This window comes from Pleuronectes platessa, chromosome 10 (genome assembly GCF_947347685.1).
Source record: "Pleuronectes platessa chromosome 10, fPlePla1.1, whole genome shotgun sequence".
Lineage (NCBI taxonomy): Eukaryota > Metazoa > Chordata > Actinopteri > Pleuronectiformes > Pleuronectidae > Pleuronectes > Pleuronectes platessa.
Window position 1 is genome coordinate 651443 of NC_070635.1, and position 21098 is coordinate 672540.

The 21098-nt window shown below is 46.4% G+C and overlaps 1 protein-coding gene across 2 annotated transcripts; it reads left to right on the forward strand.

Moving 5' to 3' along the window:
- The first annotated feature begins 86 nt into the window (after nucleotides 1–86).
- atp2c1 (ATPase secretory pathway Ca2+ transporting 1) lies at nucleotides 87–20510 on the forward strand. 2 transcript variants are annotated; one of them, XM_053431991.1, is made up of 28 exons: nucleotides 91–157; nucleotides 3807–3988; nucleotides 6454–6555; nucleotides 7203–7319; nucleotides 8527–8616; nucleotides 9080–9115; nucleotides 9292–9353; nucleotides 9806–9914; nucleotides 11018–11173; nucleotides 11433–11501; nucleotides 12704–12779; nucleotides 12868–12934; nucleotides 13816–13940; nucleotides 14104–14201; nucleotides 14528–14623; nucleotides 14727–14816; nucleotides 15337–15441; nucleotides 15666–15822; nucleotides 15909–16079; nucleotides 16451–16548; nucleotides 16825–16875; nucleotides 16949–17115; nucleotides 17436–17504; nucleotides 17804–17920; nucleotides 18049–18196; nucleotides 18279–18374; nucleotides 18455–18596; nucleotides 18920–20510. In XM_053431991.1, exons 2-28 carry the CDS (start codon nucleotides 3950–3952, stop codon nucleotides 19039–19041), a joined length of 2775 nt encoding a protein of 924 aa, XP_053287966.1. In that variant the 5' UTR covers nucleotides 91–157; nucleotides 3807–3949; the 3' UTR covers nucleotides 19042–20510. The 2 variants fall into 2 exon arrangements, with proteins under 2 accessions (XP_053287967.1, XP_053287966.1); XM_053431992.1 differs by lacking the exon at nucleotides 3807–3988 and having other exon boundaries at nucleotides 87–157.
- Nucleotides 20511–21098: the final 588 nt, after the last annotated feature.

Consider the following 21098-nt stretch of genomic DNA (forward strand, 5'->3'; position numbering starts at 1 on the left):
AATAATAATAACGTGATAATAATAGGTGGTTTCCGGCCTCGCCCTGAGTGAGGCTTTAACTTTGAAGGCCATCCGGAAGTGTCGGGGTCCGTGTTGTGACGCGCTGGACGCGCTCGCTGGGATTTCACGGAAGATGCTGAAGAATCGGGAGCCGCTGGTAAGTTCAGCGTTTCACGACTTTCACCGCAAAGAGCCGCTGGTTCCGAACCCGAACCAGGCCGAGTGTCCCCGGGCCGCCCGCGGGGAACACAGCGACACCGAGCGGGGCTGCATCCCCGCCGCGGAGACAGCGAGGCGGGGATGTTTGGTTTGGTTTGGCCGAGAGTGGAGCGCTGTGAGCGGCTGTGAGCTGTTGTTAGCTCGCTGCTGTCACCGGAGCGGCGCGGAGGTTCGCCCCCGCGCAGACCTCCGGTGGCGCCGCTGCGTGGGGACATGGAGGCCGGGGCTGGTGGACAGCTCGGCGGGGACTGGGGTCCTTTCACCGGTGGACACGTCCAGTCTCCGCCGCTCGCCGTCGTTGTGTTCGTCGCTAGCGGGGCTAGCAAACAGCTAACCGAGGCTAACGTGCGTGTGAGAGGTGCTGGGTGAAGTTCCCACTGTGACACTGGGATTATTTAAAGGTTCAGATTCAGGTCAAACGATCTTTGATAGAAACTGAATATGAAATAATCCAAGTGACGTTTTCACTGGTTTCTTCCAAACTCTACAAACTGCTGTTTTCTTTACACTAGAATGAGACCTTTATACTTAATATTTACTTACTTAACATTTACATACTTAACATTTACATACTTAACATTTACATACTTAACATTTACATACTTAACATTTACCTTCTTATATGTACATACTTAACATTGACATACTTTATATCTACATACTTTATATCTACATACTTAATATTTACACACTTTATATGTTCATACTTAATATTTACATACTTAATATCTACATACTTAATATCTACATACTTAATAACAAAGTAAACCTTTAAACCGTTTGTGAATTTGAATCATTTCATTGTTTTGTTGGAGTCACACAGACTCACATTGTGATATTACAGATATGTGGGGCTGGCTGTGGCTGAGGGGGAGAGCGGTCGACCTCAGTCCAGAGGGTCGGCTGTTCGATCGCTGCACTGTGTGTGTGAATGTGTGTGAATGTGTGTGAATGGCCAAAGAAAGCACTGAGTGGTCATCCAGACTAGAACAGATCTAATCACAGATCATTTGACACATTATCTTATTTACAGTCAAACAGTTTTCAATGAACTTTCATGAAACGAAAATATGCAGCTTGTCGCATTATATTAATGATAGTTATAATCACTTTACAAATCTGGACATTACAAAACGCAATGTTTTTTTAAATTTAATAACATGTAATGAATTTTAATAACAGATTTGTGGAAACTTGTGTAAGTGGCTGATTGTCTCCACGCACACAGATATGAGTGTAGTGGTCTGTGTGGTAACTGGTGAACGTTGTTGGTTTCTCTCTCAGTGAAGTGAAGTCTGTAGAGTTCAGTGTTCAGCGGTTGTTCGTGTCCACGATAGTTTTGGTTTCCGTGCTAACACATAGTTTGTCCTGGTGAGTGGGACACAAAGACACCTATAAGCAGCTTATCCTGATTAATAAGACAATAACCAGGATGTGAGGCAGTGTTCAGGATATAAATCCCATTACAACAAAACACGGTTTAATCCTGAGGCTGAGTGCTGGGTAGAGGCTGGAGTGTTTGCTCATGTTGTCTACCCGCTAAAGACCCGGGGCGGGGGGGGGGGGGGGGGTGGAGTTTCATTGGCTCTCCATCCCTCCATCCATTCCTCTCTTCTTGTGATATCCTATGTGGAGACACTCCTCCTCAGTTCCTCAGCCTCTTTCACACTCTTCTGCTTCCTTCCATTAAACTCTGCTGGCGTCTGAGTCGGGGTCACACCGGGTCACACCGGGTCACACCGGGTCACACCGGGTCACACCGGGTCACACCGGGGTCACACCGGGTCACACCGACTGACGGCCTCCGAGCGCTGGACGCTGCGTTCAGCTCGGCTGCCAACATCCACTCAGCTTCCCTGACATCCTGCCAGACCCGACTGAACCTTTGACCTCGATCGAGACGCAGTCCACAACACACCGGAGCAGGGGACAGTGTTTCCACTGATGTCTGTAGAGCTGCTGTCCTTCTCATCAGCAGGTCTCTCCTCCTCTACAAACTGAATATCTTCAGACTGTAGGTCGAACGGAGCAGGACGTTTGACAGTGTCTCTGTTGGACTTCGAGACATAATCGACAGATGAATCAAACATACAAAGTGGGACATCACAGAATGAGCTCAGCCCAACAGTCTCCTTATGGAGCCACATTTAAATTCACTAGATACAGATTAGGATCTGAACCAAATCACTGGACTCCTGAATCGAGGATCCTCTAAACCTGTCATTATTCTGTTCTCTCAGTGTTGGAGACAAATCCAAATCTTTCTTGAGCAGCAAGCTTACTGGTAATCTGTCCTGTGGTTCGGTTTGTTTTCAAGTGTAACAACACGAGACAGGCAGTACTGTTAAGGTACTTTTATACTTTAATAAGTGAGTAAAACCCGTGGATGTGAACTTTCCACAGTCTCCTGCTGCTCTACAGGCTCCGCCCCTCGTCTGGATGTTCCCACACGAGTCAGACCCATAACAATCTCCTGCTTCACAGGACTAAACACTACAGGAGATGACAGGACACTGTTTTCTGGACATGTTTCAGTGTTCGAGAGCCTGGATCATGTTGTGAAGGGTCTACATTCTCACTATCGTTCTTCATATTTCAAAACTGATTCCAGCCTCTGTTTCCTGGACGTTTTCCAGAGTTTGTCACTTTTTACCAGTTTTATTACTTCTGCTGCTTCTCAAACCAGTTTTCATATTTCTTTCTGTTTTCGCTAACACTCAAGTAAAGGAGACAATTCAAAGAGACCATTTTAATTTGTGAATATTCATGGTATGAAGCTGCTCCAGTTTGAAGACACTGACACTAAAAATAAGAAGTTTTGTTTCCACAGTGGACGGATCCTGGTCCCACTCTGTAGGAACTAATTGAGTCTCGTCTGTGAAAGGCATCTTTGGCTTTGACCTACTTTGCCTCGGACTAGTTTTTCACTGTGACTGTCATTAAATCAGACGAGCTCAGTGGTGAACACGACCCTGTGGAGCTGCACTCAGCTGATCTTCACGTCTCGGGCGTTTGTGTCCTTCCCACTGTAACCTTGAAACCAGTCGCTCAGTGGGGAGTTGTAATGAACCCCAGCAGTTAGTGAAGCGTGACCATCACGGCCAGTTGAACAGAGGCCGATCAGCTTCTTGACATTAAACCTGATTCTGAAAAGATCTCAGTGTGAAACTGAAGCTGTAGCAGATTATCAGTAATTGAAGGTTTAAAGAGCACAAACTTCAGTCTGGTCTCTGATTGGCCTTAACTGGGCTGCAGCGGCAATAACTAACATTATTGGTTAAGCTGCTCATTAATTCACATTTAGTTTGTTAAGGTATTTGTAGTCGAGATAATCGTGTGTATGGATTCAAGATGAGAACAATCTATAGAAAGAAATAAACACTGTTAAAGACCTAGAAGATAAGTAAAGTTTATTTACATTTAAAAACAATGTGTACACTTTAGTATAATGAGAAAAAAATAAGTGTCCACTGCACAGACAGAACAGAGAAGATAGACTTGTGTAAAGATGCAGCACTGACTCAGTTCTGTGATTCACTGAAGCTCAAACTGTCTGTTCTTCCTGTTGCTAAACTCTTCTGCATCAGGATGTGCTGTGTGTGAATCCTGTGGAACCTGTTTCACCAGCTGCTGATGACACGTGGTCAGAAGTGTGCTCATCGTTTCCCGTGGTCAGGATTAAACCCGGCTGAACGCTGCCACAGATATCACACGTGCTACAGAAAGAACAATGACGGGTTTTACTGCTGTAGCACCAGTGTGTTGTGAGGTATGTGCGTGTTTCTGTGGACTTTTATATTGTGTGGTTCGGGTATGTGCTTGTGTGTGAGGTGAATAGACAACACAGTACTCCACTAGGTGTACTGTGTTGTACTGCTCTCTCTCCTCGGTGCAGCCGGACTGATGCTGAGGTGTCGGAGGGAAGTGAGCGTCCCTGCAGGGGTCTGGCTCTCGGCCCATGAGTTTGACCTGGAACTAATTTGAGCTGCTGGGAAACGATGATGATGATGATGCTGGTTGTAATGAGGGCAGGATGAAGGCTGTGTTACTGACAGGACTGTGGAACAGGTCCATTGTCCTGTGGTTGTTTTCATGTTGGTTTGTTTAAAGTAAGAAAATAACCCTCAGGCTCCATAACCCTTCAGCCTGTGACTGCAGTTTCCCTCCCATCCTGAAGAGGGCAGACCAGGCTCTTGGGTCATCAGGTGGATATTCTGATAAGCCCCAGTCACTAATCAGAACCAATCCCCTCAGCTGCTGAAGGCCTCACTGTCCGTTCTGTCCACTGCTGAACTTCCCACAGCTGAGGACGGGTCTGTCTGCTCAGAGGCACTGCGGCAGCCGACGAGGCAGACGTCACTTTTCACTGCTTCTGGTCAGTGGGACTTTCCAATGGGATGTGTGAGCAGAGGAGAACCTGGACATGTCAGCTGATGCTTAGTGTCTGAGTCCTGGTTAGTGCTTACTGACCCTGGCACAGTGTCTGTGGTGGATCTGAGGACATCACAGTGTCTGTGGTGGATCTGAGGAGTTCAGTGTCTGTGGTGGATCTGAGGACATCACAGTGTCTGTGGTGGATCTGAGGACATCACAGTGTCTGTGGTGGATCTGAGGAGGTCCCAGTGTCTGTGGTGGATCTGAGGAGTTCAGTGTCTGTGGTGGATCTGAGGAGTTCAGTGTCTGTGGTGGATCTGAGGACGTCCCAATCAGAGGTGATTATAAAGTCGTATCATAAGAAAACTCACCCTCATCATTTATCTGCCATTATGTTGGCGTTTCCCCTGAAATCCATTTTTCTCCTCATTATTAATACTGATGCGCGGAGCAGGTCGTATATTTATGTATATTTATGTATATTTATGACTTGGACATGTTACTACTGGCACCAGGTCCTGAAAGACGTTCTCACCTGTAGAGGTGAGGAGCTGCAGCAGCTGTGTGGGTGTTTGTGCCTCTTCTCTGTTTTCAGTCTCTAAATTAGAACAATGAACTGAGTTTGTTCTTGTGGCTGAAGTGAAGAACGATGTTTGTCCAGAACCAGTTTCCTGCTCTGGTTCTGCTGCAGTTTGCTGTTTTTACTTTGAAACTGATCTTTAATGTTCGGTAGGTGTGCTCGACGTTTAAGATGTGAAAACTTACACCTGCAGTCAAGTTGTGTTTCTGAGAAACCTGGTGAATAGAAGATGTGGAAGACCAGCTTTCATTTTTTTTTCTTCTACAAACTGAGGCTGTGAAAATATTGTCAGTAGATGAGAAATAGCTGAAATTCATTCCCCGCTGTGCCGGACGGGTCAAAGTGAACCGTGGTACTGTAGACATCCCTGTGGTCACATGATTCCTCCTCTACTGCTGCTCTGTAGAATCCAGTCCTCCGCTCTGTGAAGAGATGAACTCTGCAGGTCTGAGAGCAGTGGAGCGTCTTGTTCACATTCACACAGTCGCTCTAAGTCACACCTGGAGCCTCCAGTACCACCGCAGTCCGAGGCCCGACTCCAGACAGGAACTGACATTTACCTGAAATCTTCTGGAGCTTCTGTATGTGACAACTAAACTGTCTGAGGCTGCTGCTCTGGACCTGCTCTGGATCCCAGTGGTAAAATGCCAGAATTTAGTGACCGGCTCCAGAGAGGTCAGGACGGGACTGGACTGTCAGAAAATCCACAAAGTTTTTACCATACCTGGATCAACAGCCAATTACAAACAAACTTGTTAATGTACAGTTAGATTCTTGCCTTACGAAATGATGAATCAACACAGGCACACGCAAACACACACACACTCACACACACACACACACACACACACACACTCACGCTCACTTAGAAAAGCTGCTGGAACAGGCACGAACCTAAATGATTGTTAATCTCCACATGTGTGTGTGTGTGTACAGGGGATGTGTTGTTTGTTTGTGGTTCTGTGAGCACAGTGTGAATCCTGTGAGTTTCGGCTCTGGTTCATCAGCAGATCTCTGGTGAAACAAAACAACATCAGGTTCATTAAAAGATGAACCCAACGTCTGAGTTTGAAATCATCGACAGAATCAGAACCAGTGGTTGAGCTCCAGGCAGCAGAGCAGCACCACACTGAGGTCGAGGAGTCTCTGCTGTGGACCAGTGGGAGACGCTGGTCAGCTGACAGACTGACGGCTCCTCTGACCTCCCCCAAAGAGACCTGGAGCTCTGAGCTGGTTTCCTCCTGTCTGGTTTAATACAGTTATTTCTCTGTGTGTTGCAGCTTTCCGAGAGACAACCCAGTGAAGATGAGACCATGGTCCCAGTACTAACCTCCAAGAAAGCCAGCGAACTCCCAGTCAACGAAGTCGTGTGTGTCCTGCAGGTACGAACACAAACTACTCTCAAGTTAACAATTTATTCACTTTCGATAAAGACACAACGACAACACACAAAGTCTCGCACACATCCTCTACGTTTACTCAGCTCCTGTTACTGTCAGGACGCTCTCACTGGATTTATAAATATTTGTTTTAAAACAGTTATTGAGCAACAGCGCCCCCTGCAGCCTCATGTGGGGATTGACTGTTGGTCTGTGTCTGAAGTGGTTTTCATGTGTAGAAAGAATCAATGAATCAATGTGTTGACTCTGAGTCGTCCCACTGAAGTGAAACACAGCTGAACGCTGATATTACCCATGATCCTCTGCTTCCTGAACCTGAAGAGCTGCAGCTGTAACAAATCCACCAAACTGTTCAGAATTCTTCATGTTTCAAAGTTTCCTGCTGAATATTGGAGATAAACTGGTTGTTGATAACTTCAGAGTGTTCTGAGCTGATCTCAGTTCAGCTTCAGTCTAACGAAACACAGCGACGGGGAAGAAGCAGTGATTCCTTTTCTTGGAGCGGTGAGGAGGTGGAGCTGTTACTGATGGAAACACGTGATCTCTATTATCCATGTTGTATTCTCCACCAGTAAATGATCTGTATGGACACGTACAAAATATGATCAACTTCTTCCCAATCCATCCAGGCCGACCTGCAGTCGGGTCTGACCCGGGAGGAGGTGAACCGCAGGAGGGCGTACCATGGCTGGAACGAGTTCGACATCGGTGAGGAGGAGCCGCTGTGGAAGAAATACATCTTACAGGTAGGAGAGCTATCAGACCCAGAGAGGTTCTTCTTCAGATCTTCAGTCCACTGTGGTTCAGCAGCAGAACCAACAACCTGCATGTGCTTGTCACTGAGAGGTTCAGAGTGTTAGACAACTCAATGATAGGAATGGTACAGAGACAGAGCTCTTTGTTAAATAGATTATTTCTGTTTTCCCACAAACAGACATTATCTCTCTGCCCACAGACCCAGATCCCATTAGCATTTTACTTCCCAGAACAGTAGAGCTGCTGGTTTGCTGCTGCCCCGTTCTGATGGCTACCGGAGCCTGAGTCTGTTTGCTGACATGAAAACAGAAAAATGTCCAGGGCAACTGACTCACACATTTGTGTTCTCACATTCCTACACACAATTCCCGAGAGCAGCCTTAGCTAGTTTGTTATTGTGTGGTAACTTTATTTATGTGAAGGATCTGAAAATGTCTTCACCACTGAAAGTTACACAACAAACTGAGTTTTACACAGAAAGCACTTTGGCATCCAGTTAATGAACCGATCCACAGTGTGTGTCGTTTATGATGAACATGATGCTCTCACTTCATGCATTTCTAAATGTAATATTTACGAGTGAATTACATGTTTGTGTCGTGCAGCAGTAACAGATCGTCCCACAAACACTTACATAACAATCAGAGATGATCTGAATGCAGACGTAACATGAGTCGACATTCATGAGACAAGGAATCATTGTCCCTGAACAAAGACGTGTCTCCCACATGAAGACACAAGGCCTCAAACACAAGGATACCAGGACCACAAAAATATACAGGACCCTGCAACAGGGTGTAGTGACCCTTCTGGCGACAGAAGACCCCCCCCCCCCCCCCCCCCCCCCCCCCCCCCCCCACACACACACACACACACACACACAATGTAGAGAACCGTCTTTGCCAGCTTAGTCTGCACTGAGTGAATTAATGAGAGTTGATGAGCTGTGTCGAGTCATCAGTGCAGAAACAGACTTATTTGGATGCTGGAGGTGAAAGTTGAGCTGTCAGTCACTTGAGTCAGGGAGCTCCGCCCCTTCGGTCTTCACTGTGGACGAATGGCGCTGGCGTGAGCTCATCAGTGAACAAGGATCCTGAGGGTCAAATGAACCTGACCTTCATCTGACCTTCACCCTGACAACAAGTGATGTGACAGTGGAGCCCCGCAGCATCCTAACCTCTCCCTGTGTGTCTGCAGTTCAAAGACCCTCTCATTCTGCTGCTGCTGGCGTCGGCCGTCATCAGCGTTCTCATGCACCAGTTTGACGACGCCATCAGCATCACTGTGGTGAGTCGCTCCTTCATGTCCCTCGTCTTTATTTCAGTGTGCAGACCTGCTGATGTGTGCACATGAACATTTTAAGGGAGCGTCACCAGTGAAGATGGAGACTCCGCTGGGGTTGATCTGCAAGTTTTGAAAATGAGATGCTTTTAGAAAATGTGGTCTTTTGGATCATTTTGGGACGAATTACTGTGATGATGTTCAGGATGAGAAAACTAAAGATGATAAGAAGAGAAAATAAATAATATCCAAACGTCCTGCAGGTTGTAAAGTGTTAAACTGAACAAGTAACTTACTTATCTTAGTCCCAACTTGCTGTGAAGCTACGATATCCAAATGCAAAATCAACATAGTTACAGACGTGAGAAGGAAGCAGGAAACCTGACAATAAAAAGTCATATCTGAGTTTTTACACTTTGATACTGTACACAGGTATCAGAGCATTCATCCAGCTGTGTTTTATTTACAGGCCATCATCATAGTCGTGACCGTTGCCTTTGTCCAGGTGAGTCTGCTGCGTCCCTGTTTTCAGCCTCTCTCTGTAAACGTTATTGTAAAACTGTCATAACTGTTAAGATGGATAAGGAAGGTTTACAGTGTGTGTGTCTGTGTGTATATTATCTTCTCCATGTATATATTTGTGAACTTGTGCTGCATCATGTTAATGTTCTTTGTGTGAAGGAGTATCGCTCAGAGAAATCTCTAGAGGAGCTCGGGAAGCTGGTTCCTCCAGGATGTCACTGGTGAGTCCAGAGAAACTTGGTGTTCATATGATGAGATGATGACAGAGCAGAGTTCAAGCTCCTCACGTCTGGACCAGTTCTCACACTCTAAATCAGACACTTGTGCAAACACTGCTGAACTCCTTTTAGTTTGAAAACTTGTGTTAGGGTACAGCTACACACTGGTACACACACTGGTACACACTGGTACACACTGGTACACACTGGTACACACTGGTACACACACTGGTACACACAATGGTACACACTGGTACACACTCATCTATTCTATGAACTTTCCTCAGTCATAGTATTTCCTGTAATTAAGCAACCCGCTGCAATGTTACTGTTATTACACTGAGTGTGAACTCGTTTAATGTGAATATTTGCTGATATCTAAATCTCTCTCTCTCTCTCTCTCTCTGTACCTCTCTCTCTCTCTGTCTCTCTCTCTCTCTCTCTCTCTCCCTCAGTATCAGAGATGGGAACTTGGAGCACCTGCTGGCCAGAGAGCTGGTTCCTGGAGACACTGTGTGTCTGTCGGTGGGAGAGAGAGTCCCAGCAGACCTCCGCCTCTTTGAGGTACACACACACACACACACACACACACACACACACACACACACACAGCCTTGTTCACACAACATGATTTGTAGCCTGGTTTCCTGTCTCCGGGCCCAGGATGGACTGAGGGCACATGTAGTGGTGATGAGACTGTATTTGTAGTCAGGGGAATCCAGTATTAACTGTGTGTGAGCGACTGAGTGCAGCTTCTCTTCACTGCATCCCGCTCAGGTGGGGTCTGCACAGAATGAACAGACCCCCCCCCCCCCTCCATCGTGTTGTTCTGTAGCAGGACGACACAGAAGAGTCCTCACGTCCACCAGGGACCTTACCACAGACGTCTTTGTTAGGACTTGTTCCGCTTGTTATCTTTTTATGATCATCATTTATACCGTACATCCTGCTCATAACACACACCCAGTCACCTGGAGGTTTCCCAGTACAGCCCCAGTATTCTTCTTTATTTTACATCATAAAGATTATTTCCTAGAAAGGAGAAATGTTTTGGTTTCCTGGAAACAGTCTCTGGTACTTAGTCAAACATAAAGAGACAATTTGTCCCCTGATCCGTTTGTACAGTTAATTATTCACTGAATTATAAGTTTTCAGTATTTGTTCAATGCTGCATCAATTTCAGAAATGTGCTTTTAAACTCTGAAGCCTGACTCGTGACATGATTGATGGGATTTCACTCGGGTGTGAACTGAAACCTGCAGGAGGACGAGGTGTGAGTCTGGTCTCAGACCAGCTGAGGAGCAGTTTGTGGTGGGAACGCTTCCTGTAGCCACGTGTGCTTTGCATTATGGGATGTTTTCAAAGTCATCGAATGATTATAAGAAAAACCTCTTCCTGTCAGTTAAAGACGTCAGCTGTTAAACCGTCTGCCTCTGACTGTCGGCTCATACTGAAAACATGACTGCATTTTACTTTCTTACATGTCGTTGATGTTTTATTTCTGTCCTCTCTTGATTCCCCCTGGGACCTTAAACCCGTCATTAGATCAGAGGACATCTTGAGGATTTAGAAACAGAAGCTTTCTGCCCCGGTTGCTCTTACAAGCAGAACTAGTTAGAGTGAGATCTGTTGATGTTCAGTGCCTCCTCTGTGTTTGTCCTCCGCAGGCGAGCGACCTGTCTGTGGACGAGTCCAGTCTGACGGGCGAGACCAGCCCCTGCTCCAAGTCCACCTCCCACCAGCTGGCAGCCAGCAACGGAGACATCGCCTCCCGCAGCAACGTGGCCTTCATGGGGACGCTGGTGCGATGTGGCAAAGCCAAGGTACACACACCGCTCTCACACACACACACACACACACACACACACACACACGTTTCTCTGAAGATAGAAGCATTTGTCGAATCTGATGCGTCAACGCACGAACAAATTGATTATAACATTCTAGAACACAAAGTTGCTGAATGTTGATAAGAACTCACACCAACATACACGTACTGTAACACTCAGTTATTATATTAGAAAAGCAAACCATCAGATTCAGAGACACCATCGATCTTCATGTGTGTGATCTCCTCCTCAGGGCATCGTCATCGGAACCGGAGAGAGCTCCGAGTTTGGGGAAGTTTTCAAGATGATGCAAGCAGAAGAGGTAACGTGTCAACAAGCTGCTTCACTTCTCATGTCTGCTGCACACTGAGCTGCTCTCAGACTCCTGACGGGCTCCTCACATGTTCCTCACATGTTCCTCACATGCTCTGCAGGTTCTCTCTTTGAGAACAAATGTCAGAGTCAGTGTCTCTGGACATGTTCTGGATCTTCTCCTGCAGCCTCCTGGTAAAATGTGTGTAACATGTCAGAGTGAGTCCATGTGAGGAACCAGCAGGACAATGTGTGGAAGCTTCCCAGAGAGCGAGTGGACGTGTGGATGAGGTTTCTAACACGTGACGTGAAACTTGAAGAACACAAACATCTCAGGATGAAGAAGAGGAGCCGGACACGTAGAAGATGAAGACGTCCACTTGGAAACAGATTCAGATACATTTATTTGTCCCAAACACATGCACGGGAAACTGGAATGTGTTTCACACTCATGCAGGAAGGGAAATGTAACCTCTGCTTTTGACCCATCTGGTGAAGGACACACAGAGCAGTGAGCAGCCATGTACGGCGCACGGGGACCAGATTTTGGGGGAGTAAGGTGCCTTGCTCAGGGGCACTAGAAAGGGTAGGGAGAATCCTCTTGGATTTTTGGACAGATCAATCCAGGTTCGACCTTTTTGTTGTTTCTCCGTGAAGTCGAACCAGAGACCTTCTGCCACTAGTCCAAGTTTCTGCCACTAGTCCACCGCCTCTCCCGAGAAACCCGAGGAGATTCCAGATCTTCTGGTGATGAGGGCCGACTCCGTGTGGAGGAGCTGGAAACAACAACACTGATCTGTCCACAGCAGAGTTCATACGTCATGTCCCGCCTCCTGCTGCTCTACAGGCTCCGCCCCTCGTCTGATGTTCCCACATGTTCCTGTATCCAGGAAATGTTATCTTCCTTTCTGTAGAAGTGTCTCTGATCTTTATTCACAGAACAAGTTTAAATTCAAATGGTTTGAATATAGAGGAGGACATTTAAAGGAATAGATCTGAGTTTAAAACATGAAAACCGTGTTTTGAAGAATGTGAAACTTCTGCCCTGAGCCTTGATTTATAAATCAATCTTCTGTTTTTAAGGTTGAGAAGAAACGCTCAGTCTGTGTTCGGTGAATGTTTCTTTATTGATTCGTGGCTTTAATTTGTCACAGTTTAAATGTCCGTCTGTGAAAACGTGATGTGACCCTCCGTCTGTTTTCTTTTGTTCAGGCTCCTAAGACTCCGCTGCAGAAGAGCATGGACCTTCTGGGGAAGCAGCTCTCTCTTTATTCCTTTGGCATCATAGGTTGGTTGTCACTCGTCAGTCTTCACCCTCAGCGGCTGCGTGTCACGTGCCCACGTTTACCTGATGTGCTCACTGCTGTGTTGTTTAGGGGTCATCATGCTGGTGGGGTGGCTGCAGGGGAAGAGGATCCTCGACATGTTCACCATCGGTGTCAGGTACATGTCTTTTCACCACTGCTGCCATGATAACGACACTTTGGACTCGTGACGGCTGCCTCGCATGAACCCCGGGCTCACTCAGAAGTCAATAACAAGATGCAATATGCACATGAACACCAGGGGCAGTAGAGAGACAAACTTTGAGGACAAGCTAAAAGATTAAATGTGAAACTGATGGTTCAGCTCTGACTTCATGTTCCTGTTTGTGAGTTTAGAAAACGATTGAACTCTGAGTCTGAAGTTTTCTTCTGTATCAGAATATAAATCACATTATCACTAAGTGACCTTTATCTGATCATCGTCACTATGATCATTAAAGAGAGTTACAGGTTCCAGCCTCTAATCGGCACATAGAGTAAATAAAGTAAAGTTTGAGGAAATGTTCCTTCTGTTTCAGAGAGTGAGACGTTCTCATTTAAATAATAATGATAATTAACTTTAACACAGCATTTTTTTCTAATATACAGAGAACAATTTCCTCCTGAAAATAATCTTGATTTTTAAAAACATTTTCAAACTTGTTATAAAGTTCTTCAAACAGTGCAGCAAAATAAGAAATCAAATAATATAATTTTAATGAATCATATGATTAGAATGTGACAAGAGGATGAAATGATAAATTATGATAAAAGTGTTTTGAAATAAAAAGATAAATAAAGTTAAATAAATATTTTATAAACTGTTCTAAAGATGCAAACTTATAACACGGATGTAGATAATATCGATCTTTACAGATCAGATACTGAGGGAGCTCATGCCTCGTGGGTCAGTCTGTAGACGATAGTTTAGTCAAATGAATTATGTTAAATGTTCTCAGGTTAAAAGCTGGAAGTAAAGATGGAGTCTCATCTCAGTGACGTGCTGTTTGTGTCCCTCAGTCTGGCGGTAGCGGCCATCCCAGAGGGTCTGCCCATCGTGGTGACGGTGACGCTGGCGCTCGGGGTGATGCGCATGGTGAAGAAAAGGGCCATCATCAAGAAGCTGCCCATCGTAGAGACTCTGGGTACTGAAGAGTTGATCATCCACAACATCACACATTTTCTCAGTCTGGACCCAGAGCTGAAATACATTTCTTTAACCTCACTGGTCATCACCCTCCAGACCAGGACTGATGTGATTCAGGTTTCAGGTGTTTGTCTGACCAGCACGTTGTCGTCCTCCATCAGGCTGCTGCAACGTGATCTGCTCCGACAAGACGGGAACTCTGACCAAGAACGAGATGACCGTCACTCAGCTGTACACGTCCGACGGGCTCCACGCCGAGGTGAGAACCTCCCCTCACGGCCACGTGTCACAGGAAGCAGTCGAGTTTAGATCTGGACCGTGCAGCTGATTGAGAGGTTGTGGTTGAGAAGAGGTTTTATACCGGAGCTTGAAGTGTGACGTCCAGAACGTGAAGAGACAACGAGTCGGAACATTAAAGTTAAAACCTTTTAGTTTGTCTGCTGTCTCTGATTGGTTCAGTTCATCGGTCAGAAGATCCAAAGCTGCTGGACGGTGTTTAGATGTTCTGTCTGTTCATCCTGACCAAACTTTTCCTGATCACAAAGTTATGTCGGTTCAGTTTTTACCAGTAACATTGTCTTGCAGGTGACGGGCGTCGGCTACAACAGAGAAGGAGAAGTGATTGTGGACGGGGAGATCGTCCACGGCTTCTCCTGCCCGTCCATAAGTAAGATCGTGGAGGTGAGTTCACTGAAGGAGACATATCTGCAAAATACATTTAGTTACTAAGAGATCCAGCTGTTGCAGTAGATGAGATTCAATGGTGACTGGTTTGTGACGTCAGGTCGGCTGTGTGTGCAACGACTCCGTGATCAGGAATCACACTCTGCTGGGACGGCCGACGGAGGGAGCGCTCATCGCCCTCGCCATGAAGGTAAACACAAACCATGTGACTGCACGTGTCTCTGGAGTTCTCTCCTTTAGAACCACCCGTCTTCTCCGGGTTTGATCTTCTTCATCCTGAGAGAAGTTTGGATCTGAGCTCCAGTCCACGGTCACATGTCTGCTGGGACAGAGCGACACATCTGGGCAGCACACGTCAGAAAGGAGTCTTTGTTTGTGTTTTCCAGCTGTTGTCTCTGATCCAGCTGTTGTGTGTTTCATCCAGCGGTTGTGTGTCTGATCCAGCTGTTGTCTCTGATCCAGCTGTTGTCTCTGATCCAGCTGTTGTCTCTGATCCAGCTGTTGTGTGTCTCATCCAGCTGTTGTCTCTGATCCAGCTGTTGTGTCTCTCTGATCCAGCTGTTGTCTCTGATCCAGCTGTTGTGTGTCTCATCCAGCGGTTGTGTCTCTGATCCAGTTGTTGTGTCTGATCCAGCTGTTGTCTCTGATCCAGCTGTTGTGTGTCTCTTCCAGCTGTTGTGTGTCTCTGATCCAGCTGTTGTGTCTTCCAGATGGGGCTGGAGAGCTTGCAGAAGGAGTACGTCCGTCTGGAGGAGCATCCCTTCACCTCGGAGCAGAAGTGGATGGCTGTCCGCTGTGTTCCCCGCAGCCAGCAGGTCTGCACCCCCCCATTGACTCTTCCTCATCTTCGCCATCCTCCATTTATCTCAACTGGAATCATTTATTGTTATTGATTAGATTTTGTAATATTGACCAGCTGCAATGTTATTGAAGAAGAAGAATTCAATAAACAAAAATCCATATGAGGAGTTATGATCTGTAGTTAAATATGTATTTTATATGTATATTGAATCAATGAGTTTCCTCCCTCGCCCCTCAGGACAGGCCTGGACTCTACTTCGTGAAGGGGGCGTACGAGCAGGTGATTCGATTCTGCAGCTCCTACAGCAGCAGAGGAACCAGCCTTCCCCTCACCCACCAGCAGAGGGAGCTGTACCAGCAGCAGATCAGCTACATGGGCTCGGCCAGCCTGCGAGGTGAGAAGAGCCGACAGCAGGACCTCAGCTCCCAAACCTTAACGCCATTAAACCGGCTCATTGCGTCTCCCTCCTCCCTCCGGCAGTGCTGGCGTTTGCGTCCGGTGCAGAGATGGGGAACTTGACCTTCCTGGGTCTGGTGGGCATCATCGACCCTCCGAGGTCAGGGGTCAAAGAGGCCGTGGCCACGCTCATCAGCTCCGGTGTCGCCATCAAGATGATCACTGGAGACTCACAGGAGACGGCCGTGTCCATAGGTCCGAGAGCCTGGAGTCACTCAATGTGTTCCATCAGCAGGATGTAGAACAGATGAAAAATATACAAAGACTATTTAATCTTCATTAAAACATGTTGAATGTCAATCACTTTATACAAAGATGGAAATCCTCTGGGTCGCCCCCTGCTGGCTGACTCCAGCATCGGTCATTAACTCCTCGTCAATCATAATAATCGTCCTAATATCTCAATCTTAAACAATCATCTCCTTACTCAAAGCAGATAAGAGACTTTGTAACAGTTAACAACTTAACACAACATTAACAACCTACAGATTCATTTTGGATTTTTAAGAATCAATATTCTATGAACTCTTTATGATTTAAATTCTCTTTTCTCTGATTGTCGGCAGCGAGTCGTCTCGGTCTTTTCTCCAAAGGTTCCCAGAGTCTGTCTGGAGAAGAAGTCGATCATCTGGACCTGCAGCAGCTTTCACACATCGTCCCCAGAGTGAGAGACCACACACACACCGACACACACACACACACACACACACACCGACACACACACACCGACACACACACTGACACACACACACACACACACACACAGACTGTCAAAGGTCAAAGTGACCTCATGTTACTGTGAATGTGATCATATTTAGAAATATGTACATGGAAGCTGCAGGTTATTTGTGTCCATCATTTGTTTATGTGTGTGTGTGTCTGTGTGTGTCTGTGTGTGTCTGTGTGTCTGTGTGTCTGTGTGTGTGTGCTCTCTGTGCAGATCGCTGTGTTTTATCGAGCCAGTCCGAGACACAAGCTGAAGATCGTCAAGGTGAGAACCACGAACCACACACTTCAGATTTGATGTCTGTTATAGACGAGGTTCAAGCCCCGCCCCTCTGCAGTCGCTCCAGAACCTCGGCGCCGTGGTGGCGATGACCGGTGATGGCGTGAACGACGCCGTGGCTCTGAAGGCGGCCGACATCGGCATCGCGATGGGCCAGACGGGAACCGACGTGTGCAAGGAGGCGGCCGATATGATCCTGGTGGACGACGACTTCCAGACCATCATGTGAGTCAAACCAGGAAGTTCGTGTCTGGACCTGACTCTGGATCAGACTCTGCTCTGTCCCTCTGGTCGTTGGCTCCGACCCACAGATCTCAGATCAGCTTTTATCAGCCAATCCACAGGAACAGGAGTGTAAACATCATGACACAGAATGTGAGGCTGGGTAGTTCATCTGGGACGGATCTGTTTGTTTGAGTTCTGTTCACTTTTTATTAAAGTCGTAAAAACACTGAGACGCTTACGAGAGAAACTTCACTTTACTTTAATTATCTTGAAAAGATCATTAATTACAGTTTGAAATTCAATTTTCTTTTCTTTTCCAGGTCGGCCATCGAGGAAGGAAAAGGAATTTATAACAACATCAAAAACTTTGTCCGTTTTCAGCTGAGCACGTGAGTCAAGGTCGTCTCTGATCTCCCCATGTTCTCCCCATGCTCTCATTTTTTCCCCATGTTCTCCCCATGTTCTTTTCATGCTCTCCCCCATGCTCTCCCCGTGTTCTCCCCATGTTGTCTTCATGTTCCCCCTCATGCTCTCCCCATGCTCTTCCTCTAGCTCTCCCCATTTTCTCCCCATTCTCTCCGGACGTTCTCCTCACGTTCTCATGTTCTCCTCATGTTCTCATGTTCTCCTCATGTTCTCCCGACGTTGTTCTCTCTGATCTTGTTCCTGCCCTGTCGCTGGTCTCCAGGAGCATTGCTGCGCTGACGCTCATCTCTCTGGCGACACTGATGAACTTCCCCAACCCGCTGAACGCGATGCAGATCCTGTGGATCAACATCATCATGGACGGACCTCCTGCTCAGAGGTACAGGAGCATCATGGGAACTGTAGTGCACAGACATGCAGTTTGTAGATTATTCTTTCTTAGGCTGATTGCAGGAGGTCCTACACGTCCAAACTTTAAGTTTGTTAACTGTGGGTGTGTCTCTTCAGTTTGGGGGTGGAGCCTGTCGACCCGGAGGTGATCAGAAAACCTCCTCGTAACGTTAGAGACAGCATCATCGACCGAGGTCTGATCGTCAAAGTCCTGGTGTCCGCGTTCATCATCGTCTGTGGGACGCTGTTCGTCTTCTGGAGAGAGGTGACTTCTTCTTCTTCTTCTTCATCTTCTTCTTCTTCTTCTTGAGATTGATTCAAATTCTACTTTTCTCTTGGCTCTTCAGTTGCAGGACAACGTGATCACTCCTCGAGACACAACCATGACCTTCACCTGCTTCGTCTTCTTCGACATGTTCAACGCTCTGAGCTCGCGCTCACAGGTGAGACCTTATCTCATGTTGCTCGCTCGGTGTGAGATGATGATACGAGTGAGTGACGTGTGATGGTGTGTGGTCCTCAGACTCGTATGGTCCATGAGATGGGTCTGTGCAGCAACAGGACGTTCTGTTACGCCGTGCTGGCGTCCATCATGGGGCAGCTGCTCGTCATCTACTTCCCTCCGCTGCAGAACGTCTTCCAGACCGAGAGCCTCAGCTTCTTCGGTAAGAGCTTCACCTTAGAGGAGCATTCCACCAAACAGGACGCTAGCTTGTTAGCATGTCGCCACGTTAGCTTGTTAGCATGTCATCACGTTAGCTTGTTAGCATGTCGCCACGTTAGCATGTGAGCTTGTTAGCATGTCGCCACGTTAGCATGTCACCACGTTAGCTTGTTAGCATGTCGCTACGTTATTATGTGAGCTTGTTAGCATGTCACCAGGTTAGCATGTCACCATGTTAGCATGTTACAGTGTGACTCAGCAGTTTGTTACAGTGTGACTCAGCAGTTTGTTACAGTGTGACTCAGCAGTTTGTGTATCTTGCAGACCTGCTGTTCCTGGTGAGTCTCACCTCGTCGGTGTGCGTTGTGTCGGAGGCCATTAAGAAGCTGGAGAGGTGGAGGGGCGTTCAGAGGAGCCCCCCCACTGACTGTTTCCACGAGGTATGACCCCCCCCCCCACACACACACTGCAGTCAGGAGGCCAGTTCTAGGATCTCACTGACTCGTTCAGACTGAAAGGACTTGTGGGACCTTCCCGTGAGACCCTGGGACTCTGGTCTGGACCCGGAGGAGACGGACTGAGACCAGATGGAAAACTTGAATTAAAGGTGGGAGGACAAGATGGCTGCCGGTGTCCTGACTCTGTGCTCAGTGTATTTATTACCACGGCCCCCCTGTGCTCAGCCTCGCTGTAGATCCCTGTCAGGGTCAAAGGCCACGGACCACCGCCCACACCCTCCCACCGGGAACTGGCTCGTGATTTTGGACGCACGTTAGAAACCCCTCTGATGAATCAAATACTAAAGACGTGTGCAACTGTTTGTGTCCTGTCCTTTTTAAATGATCGAGTAGAAGGAGGCGTCGACCACGTCTGGACTGTGGCTGAGCTCACAACATGGTGGAGGTGTGACGGTGCAAAACCAGTTTGATGCTCGAGCTTCATGATCGATTCCCTTCAAAGTTCTAAAGAGAAACAGTGAAGACCAGCTTGAACGTTTCTCACCTGAGACTTGAAAACTTAAGAAAAAATATATTCTTAAAACCTGATTTTAATTTGTTTTCTTTATAAAATTCAATATATTTGTGATTAATAAGTTTTGGGAACAAAAATATAATAACATCAAATTTCATTATTAATGAACCTTATTCTCATTTTAAGACATGAAATATTGATGTTTGCTTTATATCAACATTCAGATTCTGTCGTGACTGTAACTCTCAGAACACACGTGTTACACCTCCACCTCCGGCTTTCTTTCTGCTATTCATAGGAAAAATAAATGTCATGCTTCCTCTTCCACTGGTTTATTTAAATTTAAAACTCTGCTGCTGTTTGAAAGGTGGAAGGAGAAAATACATTTTCTAACCTGAGTTTTCCGTGAACGTGGCGTCTTCAGTCCCGACGCGCTGTCTCATCTTGTGCCTTAGAGAAGTCGTCCCTCGTCTGTCTCCGTGGACGCCCTTTACTCACTGACGGTGTCTCTGTTCAATCGTGATTCACTTTCAGATTCTCCCGAAGGTTTAAGCCACAATAATTTGACTTTTCATTTTCATTTCTGGTAAAATTTAGATTTTTTTATTCAGAATTTTCTTCCACCTTTGATCACTGTCGAGGAGTCGCAGTGCTTTCTGGGAAACGTGGTTTACTTTGCTGTCTCTCTGTTGAAAGTTGATTTTAAAATACTTGTATTTAATTTATTTCCAAAAGGCACATGTGGGCTGTTTTAAATCACTCTGCTGCTGTTTCCAGCATCAAATCCTCTTTTTTGTCGTATTGTTCACGACTCGGTTTCCTCATGAAATTAAAGATGATTTATCTGAAATAACAGCAGAGTCCATTTTTCTTTCAAGTTTTCATTTCTCATGTCAGTAAATTAATGAGATTATATGTTGGCAGAGATATTAAAGAGTTTTTTTACAACGTGAGTCTTATTTTTGTAGCTTTTGTCCAGAATCGACTGATCAGTGCACACAGAGGTTTGAAAACAAGTAGAAAACCATAGAGAACAATAAAAACTCAAGGAAAGACTTTGTTATCAATGTGTAAAAAGTAGATTGAGCTTCTCTGCATCCACCAGTAAACAGGAAACGAGTGAAGCAGATGCAGTCTGTGGTACTGGGAGCACTTCACTGGCCAGGCTGGTTCTGTTTGGCTCCAGCAGCTGACAGAGGTTCATCCTCTGAGGAGAATCTAGATCTTTCAGAAGCTCATCAGAGGAGCTCAGAGGATCTTGTGGGTCTCTGAAGACCCTGGTCCTCCTCAGAGACTCGAACCACACCAGCTCCACAGATCCTCTGAGAACATGATGTCATGGTTCAAAGGAAGGGCTGGTCAGTGGGCGGAGCTTCAGACTGTTTGATCTCTTATCTCCAACTTAACCTGGAGCAGGTCAGATGCTCAGCATAAGTTACCATGGAGAATTAAATTCTTCTTTTAAAGAAGCTCACTTTGTTTTCATTCAGACCTTCAGACACTTATTCAAACAGTAAAAATAGAATAAAAC